General features: G+C 34.6%; 2 protein-coding genes across 2 annotated transcripts in view; both read left to right on the forward strand.

Moving 5' to 3' along the window:
- LOC129254994 (rabankyrin-5-like) overlaps positions 1-5,657 on the forward strand; it is a 30,158-nt gene extending 24,501 nt beyond the window's left edge. The window contains exon 23 of the mRNA XM_054893540.2: positions 589-5,657. Within this exon, the coding sequence (XP_054749515.2) occupies positions 589-718 (130 nt within the window). The 3' untranslated portion in view covers positions 719-5,657. The remainder of the gene's footprint in view (positions 1-588) is intronic.
- A 1,400-nt stretch (positions 5,658-7,057) lies between these two features.
- LOC129254992 (selenoprotein M-like) lies at positions 7,058-24,066 on the forward strand. Its single transcript, XM_054893539.2, has 4 exons — positions 7,058-7,339; positions 14,794-14,864; positions 16,491-16,569; positions 22,111-24,066. The coding sequence occupies exons 1-4, from the start codon at positions 7,229-7,231 to the stop codon at positions 22,252-22,254; spliced, it is 405 nt and encodes a 134-aa protein (XP_054749514.1). The 5' UTR covers positions 7,058-7,228; the 3' UTR covers positions 22,255-24,066.
- The last annotated feature ends 186 nt before the right edge of the window (positions 24,067-24,252 follow it).

Consider the following 24,252-nt stretch of genomic DNA (forward strand, 5'->3'; position numbering starts at 1 on the left):
GCTTGAAAAATCACATCCCAAGCTTTTAAAGTGAAATCTAAACTGTAAAAATTGACCAACAAAAACCCAGACAAATACTTAATAATGCAAATACAGAAGAAATTTAGGTTTAGCTTTAAAAAAAAAGAGAGGAGAAAACAAGGTGTGAAGTTCAGGGTTCAATCAAGCATGAGATGTGCACACTGCAATCTCAGTGAGGCTTCCACCAAGTAGTCCAAAAAACAGGGTGTAAAAGAAACTCTTGTATCTTCTCTTTACTGCAGCTTTACAACTTTAAATTTTGAGAGTATGAATTGTCACTATTTTTTTCAAAATTATTCATGGAAAATTTGTTTGTGTTTCATAAAGCTTGTATACAAGGAGGATCAAGTATCAACTGTTATGTGAGTAAAAATTCCAGGTAATTGGACAAAGGCCAAAGGTCATTTCAGGTCCAAAACCTTGATGAAAATTGAAATTTTGTCATAGTTCCATAAGTAAGTTGTCACATGTATTCATTCCATATTCCATGAAGCTTGAAATTAATGAATAACAAGTTTCAAAGTGAAGGTACCACTGGTGTTGTGTCTTGTCTGATTTATCTTGCAGTCGACACTGTGGTAGAATCCTATGCAGCAAGTGTTCATCAAAGATGGTTCCCATTGTCAAATACGACCTCTCTCGTCCTGTAAGAGTCTGTAATGTATGCTTTGATGTGCTTTCCCTGGGTGCCATGTGAACTATCCATCGACTCCATTCCTGATCAGTGTATGTCACGCTCCAGAGATGCTTTCTAACACTTCAATCCGATGCCAACCCTGCCATTCAGTTGATCCAGAGTTCAAAGCTCACCCATCATCAGGTTGAGGATGACATTGTCAATCATCCGATACGTGGCTGTTACCCCTCCTACTTCACAGACTGATGGACAAACTAGGATGTACTTTCTTCCTGGTGTCACTGATCAACATCCAGCCTTATTCACGCTTCTCTAGGAGAGCATAGTTCATTATCTGCTGATGTGTAGTGGGTAATCCACAGCATTTGATGATGGGTCTTTCGATGCTGCCGCAAATCATTAATGGAACAAACTCCCGTAAGATTCAACAATAATACCACTGCCAATCTATTCTCAATGATGTGAAGTTTATCTGTTCAAATAATTTTTTGATTTTATAATTGTTATGCATGTCTTCTAAAAGTTCAAAATGGATCAGCATTTATAAAATATCATGAGCAAGGTCCTGGATGCTCTGGCCAAGAAATAACATTGGCAGTGTATCAAGGATTCAGTGCCTTTGATTAAACTAGATGAGTAGAACAAAAATAATTGTTCCAAACATACAAAACACTAGCCACTGATTGATTCTGGAATTGACTGGAAATGTAAACTTGTTGAATTTGACTGATATACATTAGAATACTTGATAATTTAATGACAGATAGTATTTTATGGTTCAATTTCACTGTGATATCATCAAATAACACTTTGGTATAAAGGGTGCCATATTATTCTAAATAATTCTAAGATTGATCATTGTTAGAATACACAGCTGATATTAATTCCTACCCAACTGATACTGCATCAATCACAGTCAAGAGTTAAGCTATATTGTCAGGTTTCATCTAGAAACAGGAATTGTCCATCACCAACGGTGTAAAGAGTTCTATGGAATACAAACTTTATGTAATGCACTTTATACAATTATATCAATATTAAAAAGTAATTTTCTCATTCTTGGTAGCCAAAAAGGCTAAGGTGAAGATTGTATTTCACTGTATTGAGTAAGTTTTATCCACTGATTTAACTTCTGTCAGTCCTTTCCAGATCTTTTCACAACTCTGGAGTCAGAAGTATTTAATCATTGTAAATCAGAATCTGATGACTGGGTAAAAGCGCTTTGACAGTTTGTTCCAATGTATTAAGTTCTATGTGATATTATCTCATGTTATACTCTCTCCATGAAAACTAAAGATGATACCCTATTCACACTGTTTTATTATGTTATGAATCTATTCCATGCTTTGATATACCAATTTTATAGGCAAGTCCACTTTTCCTTAGGACTCATGTCTATAAGACAGCATTAATGGGGAAAAGAGTGAATCTATAAGGCCAATGAGAAGGACATTGATCCAGTCAATATGGCATGGCCTTTGATGGCCTTGTTTTAACCCTTTAGCACCTGAACCGCCCGAGACCGCCCTTCCTATTACACACTGAACCGCCCTTAACCGTCCGTACGTTTTCTTTGCGCTATAGTATCTCTTGTCTATGATTTACCGTGGTAATATTGCGTGTGCATACTGTATAGGTTGGCTGCTACATAGATCTGCATAGAAAAGTGTATGCTCCTATTGAGTATAATAGAGAAAAACCGATTGACATGCATCGGTGTGTAGCAAGTTCCAGACTGTTGCGCAGTCGATCTCAGCAAAGATGGCTGCGTCCATGTCTCGGAAAACCACTTACTTCGCCGAAGAAGCTCGGGCCTTGCTATATGTTCATCAAAACGTTGGATATCACACAGAGTGACATCTAGATGTGAGTTGGAATTAATTTTTGACATATTTGATCCAAGATTTGGCGAAAACTTTAGTATTCTGTCAGTGATACTTTACATTTTTTTGAAGGCGTGGGACTGGGGCGGCTGAAAACCGAACTTTTTTTTTTTTTTTTCTTCTCGCTCTGCAAACGATTGTCAAAGGTCAATATTCGTACATCTGATTGAACTTTGCCATGTACCATTCTATTCAACAGGTCCTATGCTACAAAATAAATATAACTTGTAATGAACAAAAGTAAATTTATAAAAAAATATTTCAATTTGTTTGGAACAATGCCTACTTATTACCAGTTTTATTGTTTCCTCCAGTGAGTAATTGCCATTATGCATAGGAATCTGTAGGTGCTAGAGGGTTAAAGTGCTAAAAAGACATTTATCCATCCTTGAGTAATCTTTAATACTGTTTTAGTTCTTGAAGCATTTGAATGAGGTGTGAGTTTTTGGTTAAATCCTGCCATCCCCCAACCTTTTTGGTTCAAATTTGCAATATATCATGATTTGTTATGAATGATATGAAGAGATGATATTTCTTAGATAGTATCAACTCCCAGGGTAGTCAAATTGATTTCATCACAGCATTTGATATTGTTAGAAGTATGTTGCTATCATTTTGTACTCTATTTATTTTATAGTGATAATTGTTTTTGTAATATTTCCAAAGGTGGTTTCTTTTTTTTTTATCTCAAAGCATATATCATGATTAAATTCAACATTTATAACATGATTATAAATTTTTTATTCTTATGTTTTTTATTTTTTATTCAAGATTATTTTATTGGTCCATGAATGCAGGCATACAAAGAAAGTTAGCTTTCAAATAATACACAAAGCTTTACATGAACAAAATAAATAACATTTATGATAACTGTCTTAATACCTCCTCAATCCATCAGTAAGATGTTTCGATTCTTATTCAATCTTAATTTGTATTATCTTAATTTACAATTGATTTATTTGTATATAGACAGTATTTCAACAGTAATCATTTTTTTTGGTGGAGGCTGTCTTTACTGATTATTGCATTATCTTTGATTTCTTTCTTTGATACCTTGAATCACTTTCATTCCTTATCTTTGGCAAGTATTTGCTATCTTGGTGAAAAATCATGTGGAAAAGCTTTATATAATTTGATAATGGTGGGACTGAGCAACCGAACCGCATCATCTTGCCATATAATGTGTTCTTCCCCTACCCACCTTTTAGAAAATTTTAATCAGGACTCGTAATTTCAAAGCCAGATGGTTTTTTTTTGCATGGTAGATATTGTACATGTATGTGACTTGAACAGAAACCAGGAACGGGATGATATTTCATAAAGCTGTTCACAAGTAACAGACAACTGTACTCACAAGTAGTGTACCTTTCTTGGGTTATAATCATCTTTTTTTTATTCCATAAGCCACAGTCAAAATCTGGTCCTTCTCATCAGGAAGCAGCTGAGGGGAAAATTCTCAATTTTTAAAAATTTGATAGGAAACACTCCCATTATGTTAAAACAAGGATAACTTGGGATATCTCATGTAGTACAAGAAATAGTCACTAGACATGTGTACAATTATGCATATCTTATGAGCAGCTATTTAAAACAGCCCCCAAAGTCAGGCAGAAATTTAGTTTTAATGCGTTTTCATTTTACAAATAGATTTTTTTCTTTCTCTCAAGCTAAATACATAGAAAAACACTGATCGTGCTGAGCCAAGCTAAGGCTGGTGAGCCTCCATGCTATTGAATGCATAGGTGTCTAAATATCACAGAGTCATTTTGCTTTTTCAGGAAATCACACTTGTAACTCACTTTTTTTGTAAGGCATTAGATGGTCTTTCAAACAAGGCACTTTTCATAGTATTGCTTGTTTATTATTCCATGTTCATTTGTAGGATTTTGATTAGACTTCAGGTGCATCAGATTGTTCATCAGAAAAATACACATTTTAAGCATGAACAACTCTCCATCACAATTATTAGTTGATGTTCATATTACCTTTAAAAGTTATATTACAACTCAAAGTAATCATAATTTAAAGTAATTATCATCTACCGGTATGTTTATCCTGAAAGATCTAACACAAGCCAGTAAATTACCTTAATGCAAATTATATCCTAACATTACATGTATGTAAGGTTAAATATACTCTGTCAAAACATGGAAGAAAGTAATTAATCTGAACTCTCATGTGGCGTAGAACTTTGTTTGAGTAGAACAACCTAAATTTTGGAACTCTGGCATTCTTCACAAAACATAGAGAACAATCTTTTTTCAAGTGAGCCCAATGCTTAGTGTCATTTCTCTTGTGTACTTCAGACTCCATTCATTCTGTTGCTTTGTGTTTCATTTTTTATACAATGAATATTCTGCAAGCACTTGAGTGTCCCTTCATCAGCCTTACTCAAACATTTTTTGCATATATAGTATGCATTTTTGTAAAATTATCTAACTCATCTCCTTTGAAAAATCCAGTTAGTAGTAATTAAGTAGCAATAAATTGCATAGCAGTGGCAAATGCTAATCTAGCATTTTTACAAGGGTACTCTATGACATACTAGTGCGAAACTATGACACCAAATAAATACTGCTCTCTGCTTGATTGGAATTGGGATTAGTAGTTCCAGTTGTGGAGAATCTAAAAGTCAGATACGGTAGTTATGATTGTGTTGGCGATTCACAAAATAATTCTTTTCCTGCATTTTAAAGAAAAAGTTAAAATGGTGTTTGGTTTTGATTGAGATAGATTATCTAGTTGATTTAAAGATGAAATTGTATCTGTGCCATGACCATCAAGATGATCCTATTACTCAGTGATTTGAAATATTAATGATGTAAAAAGTTACAGAAGATATATATATGTACATTTATAGAAACGTTCCATGTCTTTTCTAATATCTATGTATTGTTTTATATAACTCTAGCATGTATTTGTTTACCCAAGTTCTGATGATTAATGGAAGGTGATTTGAGGTGACCAATTTTTTATTTATTTCTGTTTAAGTTTATATGTGTCTGTAATCCATATTATTGGCATAACTTGAATAAAGTTCAATGAGTATTATGCATCCTATGATTGTAAAATGTCACAATTTGAAATTAAGAGCTGATTTGATGCATGAAAAGTTATATTGGGTTATCTGTGTATATTTGTTGTCTCTGTGTTCTAAGACTTTCTTGAAATTACTGGTACTTATTAATTCTAATACAGTGTGTCCCACAAGAAAAAACTGAGAAATATTATTTATTTATCATAACTTAAATCACAAATACAACAGACAAATGACCTATTATTGTAAAGATTAGAATCTCCTTTTTCAGCTGGTATAACATAGAAAATTTCTCATTCACACATGAATGAGTAAAAACAATTTGAAGAAAGGATACAAGTCACTTGGCAGGCGGTATCTGAGTTTTAAATAGAAAATCACACGTCCAAAAATTCAATATCTGCTCTTTAATTTGATACCTCTATCACAGAAAATGGTCAAGAAGAAATATCAGCATTCTGTTCCTTTTGAAATAATGCTTGTATTACCATAATTTCAGTAAACAAATGTGTTTTCACGGATTCCCTTCCGAGCAATCGCCCAGTTAACAAAAGACTTAATGCATGGCTGATAATGAACAACTGCACATTCCCTGATGACATATAATCACAACAGGTACGTGGCAAACAATAGGAAAGAAGAATGGTGAACCTCTCTAATGATACCAGGTTCACATACCTTTTCTATATTTCAGTAACAAAACTATATACTAGTAAAACTGAATAACTTTTTTGAGGGGTTTATATGGAAGAAGCATATACTACCACGTATTGTCTATTAGGGGTGGTCTTAGCAAATTAAAAGTGAGAGTAAAGCACAATGATGTGTGAAATTCTTCTTTATGGTTCAAATTATGATCTTTTAAATAAATTACCTCCTAAACAAATATTGTGATCACAGGCAGGGAAGGGGAGACCTCCCCCCCCCCCCCCACGGGCCTCTATATATATGCTTAATTGTAAAATTCACTTTGCAATCAATTTTGTGCCTTATGACAGCATTAGGAACAAATTTAGAACAAACTGGTGAAATCCCATATGGTTTGGTGTTATTTAAAATAATTCAGTTTCCAATATAATAACTCAGTATCAGGTCTACGTATTAATTTGGTATCATATAGGTCATTAATAATTGCATATTTCAGATTGTTAAAAGTTCCTAAAATTGTCTGTGCCGGGAAATATAGTTTTTTTTTCTTTTTGAAATGCAACGCGATTGTGATCAAACTCATATCGTCCAATAGGCCTGTAGCAAAATAATAGTTATAATTTTTTTTATATAGTTCACATATTTTTTTCCCTGATATATGAGGAGATAAAAATAAATTGTGAAAAAATATTGGGGCCCCTCAGTAATTTGGAATGGCGCCCGGCCCCTATTAAGCCCCAACCCCATTACTTAGGTGTGTACATCGATTGGCCAAATATCAACGTTTTTTTAAGCGACTCCTCGGGGTTACTAGTAGAATAGCGGAGTTACATGTAGAAACAAGCTTCAGAGCTGCGCACGGAAATGAAAAGGATTTCCGTGGTGCCGGTGCTGCGCTGGCGCGCGTTCGGTACGGCGCGCTGATTATATCTGAGTCGAGTATGGTATAGTAGCTCGGATCAACATACACGCGCGCCCTAGCCTCTCTCCTATCTGGTTAACATGGCGAAAACACGGGAACTCTCGACAATTTTGGGACTGGGATTCATTTTCCTGACCGCCATTTGTATATCTGTTGAAGCCGATGGACAAGTAATGAGCGCCAGAGTTGAGGTGATTATCTCCTTATTTTACAATGAAATAGATCGGTTGGAGCTCTGCCTCTGTAGACATCAGTGATTCAGTCATCAGTGCAGTGGAGAAAAAAATAGGCAAAATGCATAGGCCTAACACAAAAAGCTTCAGCCGCAGGCATCAGTCACTCACTGACTCAGTCTCAGAGTCTGAGTCAGAATCCGGACCTAGTTTCGCATTTCCTAGGAGAATACTCTCTACATTACAATATAAATCCACCAAATCCTTCGAAAATGCAAGTCAAATCACAATTTTTTTTAAAAGTTGATGAACTGGGACAGCATCGGAATCCCGGGGGGGGGGGGGGCATTCGACCAACTACCCCTTATTTATCGACCACCTAATCTTCTAAGCATCGTATCTGCGAAAATATTCATCAATTTTACCCAGTTTTCGTCTCATTTGTGCAAAAAATTTAGCCGATCAGATTCCCATGTTTCGCTCGGCGACTCCGATTCAATCCGCGTATATATCGACGAACAACGAATACGACGATTTTACATTTGCTCATTTGTACCCGTCTTTTGAAACCGACCACCGCGATACACTAAGTTTACGGCCGATTCTTGTCGCGGTGGCGAAATATTTTTATTCTTCCAATCAGTTCTATGATGTCAACATGTAAATGATCGTCTCACTACTTCCACTGCGAGCTCCGGCACATGATTCGACGATTGACGATGGATATTTGTTCTAAAGCCGTCTCCTATCGGATTTCTTGGTTTTTCAGCGGGGTTTGGGTCTGGTCAATACAATTTTGATTAATTCTATTAAATTTTTACTTTTTGTTGCTTCTTTTTTTCTTGTAAGATCGATTCTTACCGTTTCTATGGACACTGCGCCTACTCTCCCGCGCGTATCGTAATACGCAATAAGTTTAACGCGCGCAAGGTGGTCGGTTTCAAAAGAGGTGGTCGATATGTGGTAGTCTCACCATATGTGCCGCAGGCGAGATAAAAAACGGGGGCCTTGGAGCGGGCTTATTGTAAAAAGGAGGGTCCTCGGAACGGGCTTCGGAACTACAAATGTTTGTGAAAACGGGGGTCCTTGGAACGGGTCCCTGCGTGTGAGTGCGTATGCATCCCTACGGAACGTGCATGCAGCTTGCCCAGCGGCACGGGCGCCGGGTGCGCTATCGCAGAGGTAATGGTCGGTCAGCGCTCTGCGGCCGCTTTTCACCAAAATTGCGGCCCATTGTAGCAGAACAATGCGACCGGAACGGCGTAACGGAAAATATGCGAAGCCTTGGAGCGGATTTATTTCTCCTTTTTCTCGATAAGAAGAAAATGCTATGCTTTGGAGCGGCTTTCTTTGTTCTTTTTCTCAAGACAAAAAATGATATGCCTTGGAACGGAAATTTGAGTGTAAAAATGGGGGTCCCCTCCGCGGCACATACCCACTATGCATTATATACTGAGTGCCCCCCCCCCCCCCGATCGGAATCTCTTGTCTTGATCATGTTGATTCTGGACAACAACATATTTCATTGTTCTTCCTTGGCAAAGACAAAGTTCGGATAATCAGTGTCAGCTCAGTGCTGTCCCAGTCCACCAACTTTCTACAAAGTCGAAAGCCTCATTGTGATTTTACTTGCATTTTCAAAGGAATCGATGCGTTGTAGACAGTTTCCGGTGCAGTAAAAGCAAAAAAAACCTTAATGTCAATCTCCAGCGCTGAAGTGAACGGGGGGGGGGGGGGGGGGGGGGGTGGCGTGTCAGCGCACCAAAAAAAAATCAACTTAGATAGGCCTAGGGTCTAGATCTAGACTCAAAGTTAGAGTGTTAGGAAGGGGATGGGGTGTGCGGACACTTTAAATTTTGAAGCCTTCTTTTTTTTGTCTTTGGATAATCTTCAGTTTTTTCTCTGTATAATATTTCCTAACATTTCGTAAAGTACCATACTATTACAATTGAGACTTTGCTTGATTAAAATAAAAAGTCAAAATGGCTGTTTAAAATCAATTTTCTAGTATTTCTGGCCTGTACACCCAACAACTGGGTATAATATAAGGTTACACATCATCCAGGGGTGGTATTCTGAAAATGTTCTTTACTTTTCTTGTAACTCAAGATAATCGCTTGATAAATGATCTTAAATTGTTGACTGATGTATCCCCCGTTTCACCGTTTTTCATTAGTGTTTTTTAATATTTTCTGATGTTTTATCCTCCTACACAGATGGATGTTGGCCATAGGACTCGTAATGCGCTTGCAGTGAAAGTTACAAAAAAAAATTACAAGAAAAGATACAAGAAAACCAGAATATTTTCTAAAGACAATTTTCAGAATATGGCCCTAGGTTTGATTTCTTTATACTACACAAAATTTTTCAGTTGATAATGTTCCTTATATGAGTAATTTTTCCCAAAATCTCATGAAAATTGAGAGAATTGCCTACAGTGTTCTTTGATTGAAAAAACCTTGGTCAGTCATTAAATTCCAGATAAAACAAGAAAAAAAGGTGCCCCATGTTTGCACACCAATTAACTTTACACACGATTCAGGGATTTTGATGAGATTGGCTGCATATTGGGGCCATCTGCATCACATGAAGATAGTGCCTGAAATCCAATATTTTTTTCACCTTTTTGATAGAGTTAATGAAAATCTGTCTTGCAGATCTGTGTAAAGTTTGTGGGTCATTTTTTTTTACTCTCTCTCTGTGGGGACTGGGAGTCATGGGAGAAATAGACATTGAATATTCCTTGTGGGTACAATGGGTAATCTTAGTTCTATGTGTTTTATTTGAGAAAATATGTATTTTTCAAGATAGAGGCTATATTGTGAACTTATAATCCCATTTTCCCCCAAAGTAATTTTCCACATATTCATGGCACATAGCATGTAGAGATCATGTATGATCTCTCAAAATTATTGATGTCATTATTTGAATGTGAAAGTTTGCAGATCTGTCGAAAAAGAACTAATTTTATGATATCACAAAAATCGTCTGCTCCATATCTTAAGGATGATCACTTTTTACAAACGACATTTACTGTACTCACAACAATCGTTTACTCTTGACAAATAACCTTAGCTGCACTTTTTCCTTCTTCTTTCCTGTCATATCTTATGTCATTAATTTGTATTTTTATGATGATGAATGAATTATCAATGGGAGAGTGTGTAATTGAGGCCCTGGGGCCGGGGGGGGGGGGGGGGCCACTTCCATTGACGAGTGGATACCCTAAACACGTATTTTTCATTTTCTGAAAATGCACACCTTAACAAGTATTGGCGTCTGAAACCCTACCCTTATCAAGTATTGGAAACAAAACGATACTCTTGGCGAGTATTCCCTGAAATGAACCCCTAAACAAGTACAGCGATATTTTATTTTTATGTCACGGGTCCGTCGGTCGTCGGTTTTACCTTTACACCCCCCATTTGGTTTAGTAGGCCTACGGCTCCACCTTCCACACCTCGCGCAAATCGGACCCTAAACATGTAGTGTTGGGGCAAAAAGGACATCCTTTATGAAACATTTTAATTTTGTTTTATCATCCCCGAAAATTTGACCCTAAACACGTTCCTTTCATAGCGAAATAGATACCCTTTTTTCATTATTTTTGTGTTTTTGACACCCTTATCACGTAACGTACTTAACGTGCCCTATCTTGAAAAAGACATCCTTTTTACGTGTTTTTGGGGTCGCGCATGGTATCCACTCGTCAATGTAAGTGGCCCCCCCCGGGCCCTGGGGTAAATAAGGCCTGCAGTTAGTTATTAGCTTACTATTAATATTATACCCTTGTCAGCTCAGAGGAATTGCTGTTTGTGTGTATTTGAGACAGTTCCTGAGTACAGATATTGAACATGAAAATGAATATTGAAAATGACTCATAGCCCAGTGCCCATGACCAGGAAGAGCACAACGCAGCAGCACCTCAAAATCAAAATTTTGAAAGTAGCATCACCACTTTAGAGAGGCTAGCACTGTACATGTATGTACCTATCCAGTATGAATTTTATTTTACTTTTAATCTTAGTTTAATACTTCAATATTAAGGCATTATACAAGTAATGTACATGTAGTAAAATTCATCACGTACCCTCTTTTTCTTACTGGATGCATATGAACTCAACATGCCCAATAAGGCAAATGAGGCCCCCCAGATTAAAACACAATTTCCATGGTATAGTTTAATCTGTTGTAATTTGCAGTGTAGACATTTTCACACTTGATTCTATACTCTTAAAGTGTCCACTGGCAATAAAACATATACATGTATAGACATAGTATAATTGTGACAGTAGAAAACACAATTTGGAGAATCTTTTTTTTTTTTAAATAACATTGAATAGGACTGTTAATTAATCCTAAAATGAGAGCCTTAAATGGTAAATAAACAGATATTAATACTATAATTGTTACTGAATTAGTAGGCCTAAATGATTAGTGATTATAAATTCAACTGAACTATTTTCCTTTGATGTAGCAACACAAAATAGTTTTTAGTGAGGGGCCTCATTTGGCCCATTTCGGTGGAGCAAATGAGGCTACCCCCACTACAATATTTAATGCTCTTTACTTTAATATGAAATGAGATTGATAAATTCTAAAAATTTCTGATAATATAGAATCTGATGTTTCGACTGCTTTGAATTAAAAAGATATGATTAAAATTAAACTATGGGGGATTATTCACCCCACTCTCCCCTATTATGTTATGAATGTCACTTTGGGCCATCCACAAGCCTGGCAAGCTTTTTATTGATGTACCAATAATCTGTATTTGTATATTGCTTTACAAGTATATCTTTTAATTTGGTGTAAATTAAATGAAATGTTATTAAATGAAAGGCATATTCTGAAACAGGACATAGCCAGCAAAAACCAAGACCAAAAAATGTTCCTTTGTAAATGATCAGATATGCCTTGATACTGATAGTCATGACTCATGGTATTCACTGTTGTCCTTGGACATCTTTCTCATAAAAATGCACTTCATAATCAGGTGAAAGTGACTGTCATTGCATCAATGGAACGCTTGTGTTAACCATTAATATAATGTAGATCCATGTTGAGACCAAATGCCCTTCATTATTAGTAATGATCTTTTCAGCAATGCATGATGGTTTGGCAGAACAAGGTAAAAAATTATGGATGATTGTGTTTTATGTGCTTATGCATGGATCATATGCATGGGAATATTGATTTGATTATGCTTTCAAAACATTTGAATTATTTGAATTGGAAAATTGCTTTTTTTTAATTTAGCTATTTTTCACAACATTTGATGCATTTCTTGCAATAAAATATGAAGGCAATAATTGGTCCAATAATTCAGAGAGTCAGAGTATTGCCTAAGCTTAACATTGAGAATTTGGCAAAAATCCACCATTTTCAGTTAAAGTCAAAGTTGCATAATTTTGGTGATGTCATAACATCATAGAGTTCCGATGCACTTTGATGGCATCATTTTATGTAAAATTGAGGGTAAAATGAGACATATATCTTTAATTCATATGCTATCCAAATATTAAAAAAAAAAGAAACTGAGGATTCCTGTTCTTTTTGATGTGCTACAGTGAATTTTAAGTATGTACGTACATTTTTTCCCATATGGCACATTATGAGAGAATGCATGCATGCCTGCTGCAATCCACATGTATGACGGATGTTCTTAGAAAGCTGATCTAGGAATTAAGTTGATCTGAATTCATTGCATTGATATGCTTTCTGTGATTCTATGTTAATGATACATACATGTAGGTCAATTTTTTGACATGCTTAAAATCACCTAAACCGTACATGTACTCATATTTGAGATGAGCCACCCCATAACCAAAAATAAGTCGCCCAAAATGAATATCAAGATTTTTATTGGGTTTGAAAAAGCACTTCTTAAAGGGATGGTCCGGGCTGAAAATATTTATATCTTAATACACAGAGTAGAATTCACTGAGCAAAATGCCGAAAATTTCATCAAAATCGGATAACAAATAATAGAGTTAATGAAGTTTAAAGTTTAGCAATATTTTGTGAAAACAGTCATGAATATGCATTAGGTGGGCTGATGATGTCACATCTCCCCTTTCCGTTTTCTTATGTTATTACATAAAATCATAATTTTTTCATTATTTCATTCTTGTGTGAATAATATGTCTCCCTTATAATGAAATAAGTTGCAGCAATAAATATCTAATGCACTATTCAGTTGTCAATCCAATTTTTCTAGTTCTTGGAGGTAAAAATTTGAATAAACCTAATTTCATATAATAAAATACAAAAGAACAAGTGGGGATGTGACATCATCAGCCCACCAAATGAATATTCATGACGACTGTTTTCATAAAATATTGCTAAACTTTAAAATTCAATAACTTTGTTATTTGTTATCAGATTTTGATGAAATTTTTGGCATTTTGCTTTGTGAATTCTACTCTATTTATTAAGCTGTAAATACTTTCAGCCCAATTTCATATAATAAAATACAAAAGAACAAGTGGGGATGTGACATCAGCCCACCTAATGAATATTCATGACGACTGTTTTCATAAAATATTGCTAAACTTTAAAATTCAATAACTTTGTTATTTGTTATCTGATTTTGATGAAATTTTTGGCATTTTGCTTAGTGAATTCTACTCTATTTATTAAGCTGTAAATACTTTCAGCCCGGACCATCCCTTTAAGCTTTAAAATGATATAACTTGTCAAAATTGATCAATTTATAATAATCCTCACAAGTATTTACTTGAATGCATGGGAAATTCAGCGAGAGCTTTAACAAAAATAAAGAGAAAACAAGGTTCAAAGTTTTGGGTTCACTCAAGCTTGAGAGGTGCACAATCTCGCTGAAACTTCGAGGCTCCCCCCCCCAAAAAAAAAAAAAATTGTGTCTTGAAAACAAACTATAATTGTATTCCATCTTAATTATTAAAATTTACAATTTTTACAGTATGAAGAAGAGGGATTTTTTTATCGGATAAGCTTATTTTCCAAGTTTGGCTTTTTGGAGACCATTTGAATGACTATTTTGGTTATATACAGAGATCCTTTCTTGGTGATTTATTGTTGGTTTTGGGGTGGCTGGTCACATTTGATCATAAAGTGATTTTGAGCATGACCTGTTGACCCTTTAAGCTTATGTGATTAGGAGTTACGAGGATATGATTGAAATGTGATTTTACAAAATGTCTTCTGGGTAATGTCATGACCTTTAATGAAATCAGACACATTTATAGTATTTCATGCTTTTCGGAATTCTGTTGATTCTTCATAAGACATAAAAAATGGGGGGGGGGGGCAATTCAAAATTGACATTACAAAAATTGAATAATTCAAAGGATATGTTTGCCAAACCTGAATTGATACGTTTTGCATTTAACCACTTTGATGCCTTTGTGGACTTTATGTTTAAATCTTGTACATACAATGTTCATGTGCAATTTTTTTTACTTTAATTTTGTGGTACTCTTTATTTTCAGAGCTGCAGTGGATGACGTTTGAATAGGCTTCCAGAAGTGAAGCGTTTCATCCATGAAGACATCCCATATTAGTATCCTTTTAGTGCAAGCCCTATTTTTTCTGGGGAGTATTTCATGATTGTTTTAACTGGATCACTTGCAGAAGTTTTCCTCAATGAAGGGAATTGGTGAGAATCGGTCCATGGGGGCCTGAGATATGACCTCATGAATACATAATTACCATTGAAGTCAATGTATTAATGGCCTGGTTCCTAATGAGGTCATACGTGTATCTTGGGCCCCCATGGACTGATTCGCACTAAATTTTGGTAGTGGAGGTATTTCATCATGCTCTACCAAAATATGGTATCAAAAATTCTGAAATACAAAAAAAATCACTTCAGTACTCTATTAGTACTACAAGTTTTGGGTCACATGATCAAAGTCAAAGTAATCAGGGTAAATTAACTTTTTACGAAGGTTGTGATTTTTAATTTTCAAGATAATATTGAAAGTATAAGTCCCAATTGCATAGAAATTACATGTAGTGTTTATAGAGGCAAATTAATGAATGAAATTTCAGACCACTGGGTTATTTGGGGATAAACTAATATCAAATTAAAAAAAAAAAACTTCAAACCAAAATTTAAGATTTTGATTTTGAATTTATAAAATGTAGAAATCATGTATGTATCAAGAGTCTGAGGACAATTTTTTAAAATGTTTTTTTCACTATTACATGACAATAACATGAATTGATCTACATGTATAATGCTGCCCCCCTTGTGAAATATTATTAATCTTAGATAGTTGTTTAGGTATCATATCAAAGAGCTCCAAGTTCGAATTTTATGGAGGTTAAATCTTGTACTTACCATATGTTCCATTGAATCTTTAGCAATTTTATAAAAAAAATTAAGTTGTGTAAAAAGAATTTTGGTAAATATCATTATCAACATATGGGTCAGTAGGCTCATTTTTTTCTTCCAAACTTGAATTAAAAAAAAAGGAAGGTCTATCTGGGTCAGTCAGGTAACAGCACAAAAAGGTCTGTACTGAATGAGTTATATGGATTGCATGCACTTCATCTGCATCATGGAATGAATGAGATAAAATTAGAATGTCACAAGATTATTGCAGTTACCTGTTGAATGTCATTCAAACACAGAGTTGTACAGGATGATGTTTGAAGAGATGGCCTGAAGCCAAAGCTTTCATCTATGAAGATCTTCATTTCTTGTATCCTTACATGTAGGCTATTCAAGGCTATACAGTGCACTATTTCACAGAGCATATTTTCAGTGATTTGAACTAGGCAGCTTTTGAACTTATTTCCATTGAGATTTTGGCCTCATCCTCAGATCCACAGATTTCAATAATTATTCCACATGAATCTAAAAAAGTTTACACTTTCACAGCAGCAAAGCACTTTTGAAACACTAGCGAATAGTGTACTTCAACACTTTATTAATCTAATCTGACTAATCTTTTCATTTAAAAGAGTTGTTATTTCAGAATGACTCACATATAACTTTGCTTTTATTGCACTACCATAGAGACCTTGATCCTGATTGGCTGTTGGGCCATATTACCATTGTAACACACATGTAGATAACCATAATGGCAAAGTTGGCATAGTTACGAGTCTTTATGAGACAGGCCTCTGAGTTGTTTAAAAGAAATGGAGTGCATATAAGCCTTAACTCAAATGTTTCCAGTCATAATGTAATGTTCAAGCCAGTTCCTGGGGCGAATCCAGATCTACTCCTTCTTGATGAGTCAGGCAGTATATTACAGGTGAGTTATAAACCTAGTAATTGGGTTAGGTCATGCATGGATCCAGAGATAGTAAAATACAAATCTTTAACTCGAGTACCTTAGGCCTAGCAGAGGTGAGTATGTATCTGGTAATTAATCTGAGTGTAATAAGGCATGGGCTCATATTATTATTAAAGTATGGTATCTAAAAGTAAAGTAAGGTACTTGTATATCATATAAGTTTGATTAATGCATGGTCCCAATTTCATACAAAGGGTCTCTATATTTAATTTTAAGCTAGCCATGCACCTGGTAAATTTGCCATACCTCCGGTAGTAGGCATGAAGTAAAAAAAAAACCTGTTTCTTGGCAAAATATTCCACCATTCGATAAAACAAATGATACACAGGTTTGTTCTTGCTTTGGTAGGACTAGTGAGCATGCGGTAACTACCGTATGTAAACAAGTCTAAATCTACTCAGTGCACACAGTGTACCTTTGGCTCACAGAATTTACTGATGGCATGCACTTAAGTCTGTGCATCATTTGTATACTATAATATATACCAAAGGGCAATGGTTCGATCATGAGATTTGTAGATGTGAAATTTATGATTTTTTACTGGTCTAAATATTAAGTGACGACTTTGCATGAAAAAAATGGTAAACAAAAGAACATTTTGTTATATATGGTCTCAAAACAAATCAAGAAAGGATAAGAATAAATGGTTTTCCCTTTTTTTACTAGAATTGCATTTGCAGTATTTGATTAGAATTTGGTTCTGTTAAAAAAAAACAAGTACCGGTAACAATACAAATGAAATAATAAATATGAAATTAACAAAATGAAAATGGGAGGAAACCCCTACTCAGAAGCATCAGTCATGGTGCTGCTTGTCTACCGAGAAGGGGTCCTCATGTATTATTCAATATTCATTATGTATTATTTTACAGTAAGGCAACATATAACATAAATATGAATTTGGCGAGAGTTACAGAAACCATCTCAGTCTTGCTCATACATGTATAGTGAGCTCTCATTCTGAGGTTCATTTTTTTGCATATTTAAACAGCTTGCACGATATGCAAACAAGCACTTCAGTTATACGGATCTAATGATAATATAACCTATTTGAACAGATGTTGAAATCACCTGAACCTTTTCTTTTTGTGTATGAGATAAGTTACTTTAAAGGGGGATTCAACTGTTTTTTCTCATTTATTATTCTTTTTGGTTGGCCATGATTATAGCTGCCCTGAGGGTTCCACGAGCCTAATTACATCAGGAGGGCTAAAGATATTCGTTCGACCCAACCCATTCGAATTTTTGTCAATTTGATATTGCTGATTGACAAAAATGTATGAATGTGATTCAAAATCTAACACTGATTCTAGAAATGGTAACTACTGAACTTACTTCGCCCAAATTGGGAAGATAAATAAGTGACTTGGAACTATTTTTTGACTGGCGGAATAATTAGGGCTATTTTACTGTTTCAGTTGATGAATTCGATCGATTCATAGTTATCTTCATAAATGGCGATTTATTTTTAAAATGAGCTGGCTACGGTACCCTTTCCTGGTCAGATTTGGAATGTCAGATATATATCCTATCCATTGGTAGTAAACATTCCACCCTCTAATTTCACATTTATTTTTTATGAATTTTTCAAAAGTGCCATTTTAACACACAAGTCTATGGGGAATGTTTTACGCGCGTGACACCTGTAAGTAATATGAGAAATCCCTAGTAGTGGATGGAATACCTGGCCAAACTCTTCACTAGCAAACAATTTCTCACTGATATCAATATGTTTAGTCATCTAGTGGTGCAAAAAATGGATTTAATGGCTAGCAGAGCTACATCAGGTAAAGTTAGTAGGTCTGTGTAGCCTAGGAATGTATGTAGATTGGTCAATGTATAGAGTCAAGGCCTCTTTATGTTCTGATTTATCATTGTTTTGTGTTAGTGTACATCACCTACTTAGCATAAGAAAGACCTTTAGAAATTGCTCATGTTAAAATTGTTCTTAGGAAGGGGGTAGGTAGAGAGGAGATAGAACTTTAAAAACTTTACTGAAGAGAACTAGAGTGGTACCTTCAAGAAGGTATTTAGAAAAGGGCACAGAGTAAGGTAAGGTATCTAATAGTGCTCAGCTAAGGAGGGAGGGGGGGCTGCTGTGTGCTGCAATCTTAGTATAGCCCCTCCCCCCTCTTTATTAAACCATTTTTTATTTATAAAATTATCTTTCTTTCTCTCTCTCTCTCTCTCTCTATTTATGTATATATTATCCTTCTTACATTTGAGAGGCAACAGCCCTAGGAAGATTTTGAATAGGTCAAATGCAAATATAATAAAGTAGTATCTCATTCTTTTATTGTGTCCTCATCCAATCTCATGTATATTTGGTAATTATGTTTGGGAAAGTTCTGGTATCCTGATATCTACACAGAATTTACATACACCTTTATATTACAATTGATAGGGACCTATATTGTCATTGCATTCACTGTTGGGCTCTATGCAGGTAGGATTTGTATACATCCATATATAGTGAAAATAACATGTATGTGTAACACATTAAAATGGGTCATTGCATAGAAAATAGGCATTTTCAATGCATTTCTTTGTGCTAGTGTGAGTGTACAGATATAAAAGAATAGCAAAGTAGCTATTCAAAAAAATAAAATACATATGTCATATAATATATATAGGTTCCACGAGCCTAATTACATCAGGAGGGCTAAAGATATTCGTTCGACCCAACCCATTCGAATTTTTGTCAATTTGATATTGCTGATTGACAAAAATGTATGAATGTGATTCAAAATCTAACACTGATTCTAGAAATGGTAACTACTGAACTTACTTCGCCCAAATTGGGAAGATAAATAAGTGACTTGGAACTATTTTTTGACTGGCGGAATAATTAGGGCTATTTTACTGTTTCAGTTGATGAATTCGATCGATTCATAGTTATCTTCATAAATGGCGATTTATTTTTAAAATGAGCTGGCTACGGTACCCTTTCCTGGTCAGATTTGGAATGTCAGATATATATCCTATCCATTGGTAGTAAACATTCCACCCTCTAATTTCACATTTATTTTTTATGAATTTTTCAAAAGTGCCATTTTAACACACAAGTCTATGGGGAATGTTTTACGCGTGTGACACCTGTAAGTAATATGAGAAATCCCTAGTAGTGGATGGAATACCTGGCCAAACTCTTCACTAGCAAACAATTTCTCACTGATATCAATATGTTTAGTCATCTAGTGGTGCAAAAAATGGATTTAATGGCTAGCAGAGCTACATCAGGTAAAGTTAGTAGGTCTGTGTAGCCTAGGAATGTATGTAGATTGGTCAATGTATAGAGTCAAGGCCTCTTTATGTTCTGATTTATCATTGTTTTGTGTTAGTGTACATCACCTACTTAGCATAAGAAAGACCTTTAGAAATTGCTCATGTTAAAATTGTTCTTAGGAAGGGGGTAGGTAGAGAGGAGATAGAACTTTAAAAACTTTACTGAAGAGAACTAGAGTGGTACCTTCAAGAAGGTATTTAGAAAAGGGCACAGAGTAAGGTAAGGTATCTAATAGTGCTCAGCTAAGGAGGGAGGGGGGGGCTGCTGTGTGCTGCAATCTTAGTATAGCCCCTCCCCCCTCTTTATTAAACCATTTTTTATTTATAAAATTATCTTTCTTTCTCTCTCTCTCTCTCTCTCTATTTATGTATATATTATCCTTCTTACATTTGAGAGGCAACAGCCCTAGGAAGATTTTGAATAGGTCAAATGCAAATATAATAAAGTAGTATCTCATTCTTTTATTGTGTCCTCATCCAATCTCATGTATATTTGGTAATTATGTTTGGGAAAGTTCTGGTATCCTGATATCTACACAGAATTTACATACACCTTTATATTACAATTGATAGGGACCTATATTGTCATTGCATTCACTGTTGGGCTCTATGCAGGTAGGATTTGTATACATCCATATATAGTGAAAATAACATGTATGTGTAACACATTAAAATGGGTCATTGCATAGAAAATAGGCATTTTCAATGCATTTCTTTGTGCTAGTGTGAGTGTACAGATATAAAAGAATAGCAAAGTAGCTATTCAAAAAAATAAAATACATATGTCATATAATATATATAGGTTCCACGAGCCTAATTACATCAGGAGGGCTAAAGATATTCGTTCGACCCAACCCATTCGAATTTTTGTCAATTTGATATTGCTGATTGACAAAAATGTATGAATGTGATTCAAAATCTAACACTGATTCTAGAAATGGTAACTACTGAACTTACTTCGCCCAAATTGGGAAGATAAATAAGTGACTTGGAACTATTTTTTGACTGGCGGAATAATTAGGGCTATTTTACTGTTTCAGTTGATGAATTCGATCGATTCATAGTTATCTTCATAAATGGCGATTTATTTTTAAAATGAGCTGGCTACGGTACCCTTTCCTGGTCAGATTTGGAATGTCAGATATATATCCTATCCCTTGGTAGTAAACATTCCACCCTCTAATTTCACATTTATTTTTTATGAATTTTTCAAAAGTGCCATTTTAACACACAAGTCTATGGGGAATGTTTTACGCGCGTGACACCTGAGCTAGCTTGCACAAATGTTAACATAGGTGGCAGTCTTCGATATTCTGTTTTGTCAAAGCAAAAATGAAAAAGCAGTTCAGAGGCATTCAATTTTCTATTCTGTCAAAGCAACAAAAAAAGAAAAAAAAGGAAAAGGAAATCAGTAGAAATGTTCATTTTTCTGTTTTGTCAAAACAAAAACAAACAAAAGAGGTCCATTTATCATAAAGTTATCAAATTTCCATTATGCAGGGGAAAAATTGAAAAATTGGTTTTCCAAAAAGCAGTTGGTCTTCTTTTCATATGTTTGATTTTAGATATTTCATTCCTGTTGCACAATATTAATAAACAACCTTTTTTCTCTATAAATTCTCAAAATCATAATCAGTTTTTACTCAATATGTGCTTTTTCTGTTCCCAAATCAGAAAAACAAATCTGATAGTGATAGTGCCTTGATTTTTGGAGGCTTTGCTTTGATAAAAATTTATGGATATTAAAATTTTCTTCTCTTATCAACTTTAATTTTTAGTTTACTTTTGAAAAACTCCCCATTAGTGTTCAAATGTTTTCCTTCAAAATAGTGTAGTAATACATATTCCACATAAAAATCAAAATGTAACTTCTGTTTCATGTGCTTGCTATAGTTTTGATCATGGTCATCTTTCAAAGGATAAGAAGAATTTCAAATTTTAGAATAATCAACATTTCATAACATTCAATGCAGAATTCAGCATGGCTAACTTTTAGTTGTAAAATATTATATAAAATTTGTTTTATGTATCCCAAAACACTTTTAAGTATCATTACATGTACCTGTGAGTACCATTGTTTCACCTTATCATTTTGGTTTTAAAATCCATCCTTCTCCCCCCCCCCCTCTCTACTTTTCTCTCTCACTCTCTTTCACTTCTTTCTGTCTCATTTTCTTGTTCTCTCCGACTGTGAGTCCCCCTTTCCACTCCTAGAGGATTGACTTGTCCAAGATGAAGCAGACAGAACTGAATGAAATGATGACAGAAGAACTGGGATTCTATAGGAAAGCCAACATTGCAGAAGATGTTCCTGAAGAATATTCCTCTGGCCCTTATTCCATCAAGAGAGAACTTTAATTCTACATCATTAATTTGTGTTTCATAATACATGCATGCAAGTTGTGCCTTAATTGTGATGTTACCCCTTCATTTTAATCCTGAGTGATTTGTAGACCCTGATGAGTTCAATACCATGCATCAAGCTCAGTCACAGCATTTAAAATTGGTTGCAAACTTAATTTAAATAGTACAGTTATCTTGGAATCACACTTGTATAGTAATTCTACTGATTAGTCATTATTCTTTCATACAAGGGATTCATCTCTCAGTTAAACATGTTTAGTTTTGTATGTCTTTGGAAAAGTTGTTGACCCACATTCCTGTTATAATAATGAATGTTGGTAATGCATGTATTATGAAATGTACAAATTGGTTACATGACATTTGTTCCTCTGATAAATAATGGTGCTATCATAGATTTATTGAGTCCTTATTGTTGAGGTTTTGATAAAGATTCATGTTTTGCAATTAAATACAATTTAAATCAGATATGTTACAGTCACAACAAGCATACCAATTTCCAGACGGATCAAAACTTTTTTATGACATACAATCAGTTTATTAGGAGACAGTTTTGTTTTTGTTACTGTGGCATTAAATATGTTTTTAGTAGCTCTCATGTGGGGTTTATTAAAGTACAGTCTTTATATGTGATTACTTGCCTGAGGAACAAATGTCATTGAATTATCATTGCTTTTCAAGTAATAACATTCTAATGTGGAGAATTATTGAAAATTGAGAGGGAGAGAGCAAGGGAGAGGTTTCTTGTGAAAAGTCAATGATTACCATTCTGCAAAATATATTTGAATATGTATATGATCCTCTTCTATTGCGTAGTCTATTTGTCAATCTGTAAATTGCAATCGGTGCCTAACAGCATGGACCTGCATGGAGAGCCGCGGAAATGTTGATTTTATCCAAGCAACACATCAATCACTGTGCTTTTGATTATTTTGTACTTTTCTTCAAAGGTTTGAAGTGAAAAGCAAAGTCTACTTTGAAAATCATGCAAATTGTTAATTAATTATTGGTGACTTGTGTGCTTCATTTAATTCATGCAAGTAGTAAGATGTGGAAGCTAGAAGAATGAATTAGTCAGAATTTATGAACTTGGACAGCTTAAATCTGTCCTGTCATCTGTCTTCCCGTAAAACAGTTATTTGTTGTCTTGTGATGTGCTGTAACTGGGACAGTTTGAATTTGTACTGTCAACCTACTGCCTCCTCAGCTCCTGTTTTTCTGTTGCCCCTCTTGAGTTTATTTTTAATTCTAATTTTAATGTTTAAAATTGTTGCCTATGTGATATTGAAAAACTTTGCAATGTATTCTTACCATGATTGTGTAATATGTGGCTACATGGCACAATTAATCCCCTCTACCCCTATCTTTCTCTCACTCTCTCTCTCTCTGATTTTTCTTTATTCCCACACAAGTGCTTTGATATTTAGTTGATCATTTCAAACATTGTATAAGCCAACAATGATATCTAGGTAAACCTGCTATAATGATGCTAGTGGCACAAACTTTTCTCAAAAGTTGTCTCTGGTTGATGGAAACTATTTCAGATAGGTGATCTAGATATTTTTGGATTGTCTTTATTGTTTGGAATGCATTTTATTTGATTATATATAATTTGTATTAGATTATGAAGTAAAAAACATTGAAGAGAATATAACTTTTTGATAAATGGAACTTGTTTCAATGTAGTCAAACTGATTATGTTATGAATTATATGGATGTATTAGATAATTGGATAATGTTTTGAACAATACCTAATGCCAGTTCCATGTATATAATCAGAATGAAATAAATGACTCTAAATTGACAGAATGTTTGGCTTACATTCTATTATATTGATATTTTAAGTGGGGTTTTCTATTAGGCAGTGTGTCTCAGAAAAAAAGGAACCTTCTCAGGGATAGATATTAACAATGTAATGTGTTTTTACCACAAATTTAACACTTGAGTAAGAGTAAAATCTATTATTTTATTTGAGAATTTTTTTTTGGTAAATCA

This window comes from Lytechinus pictus, chromosome 2 (genome assembly GCF_037042905.1).
Source record: "Lytechinus pictus isolate F3 Inbred chromosome 2, Lp3.0, whole genome shotgun sequence".
NCBI lineage: Eukaryota > Metazoa > Echinodermata > Echinoidea > Temnopleuroida > Toxopneustidae > Lytechinus > Lytechinus pictus.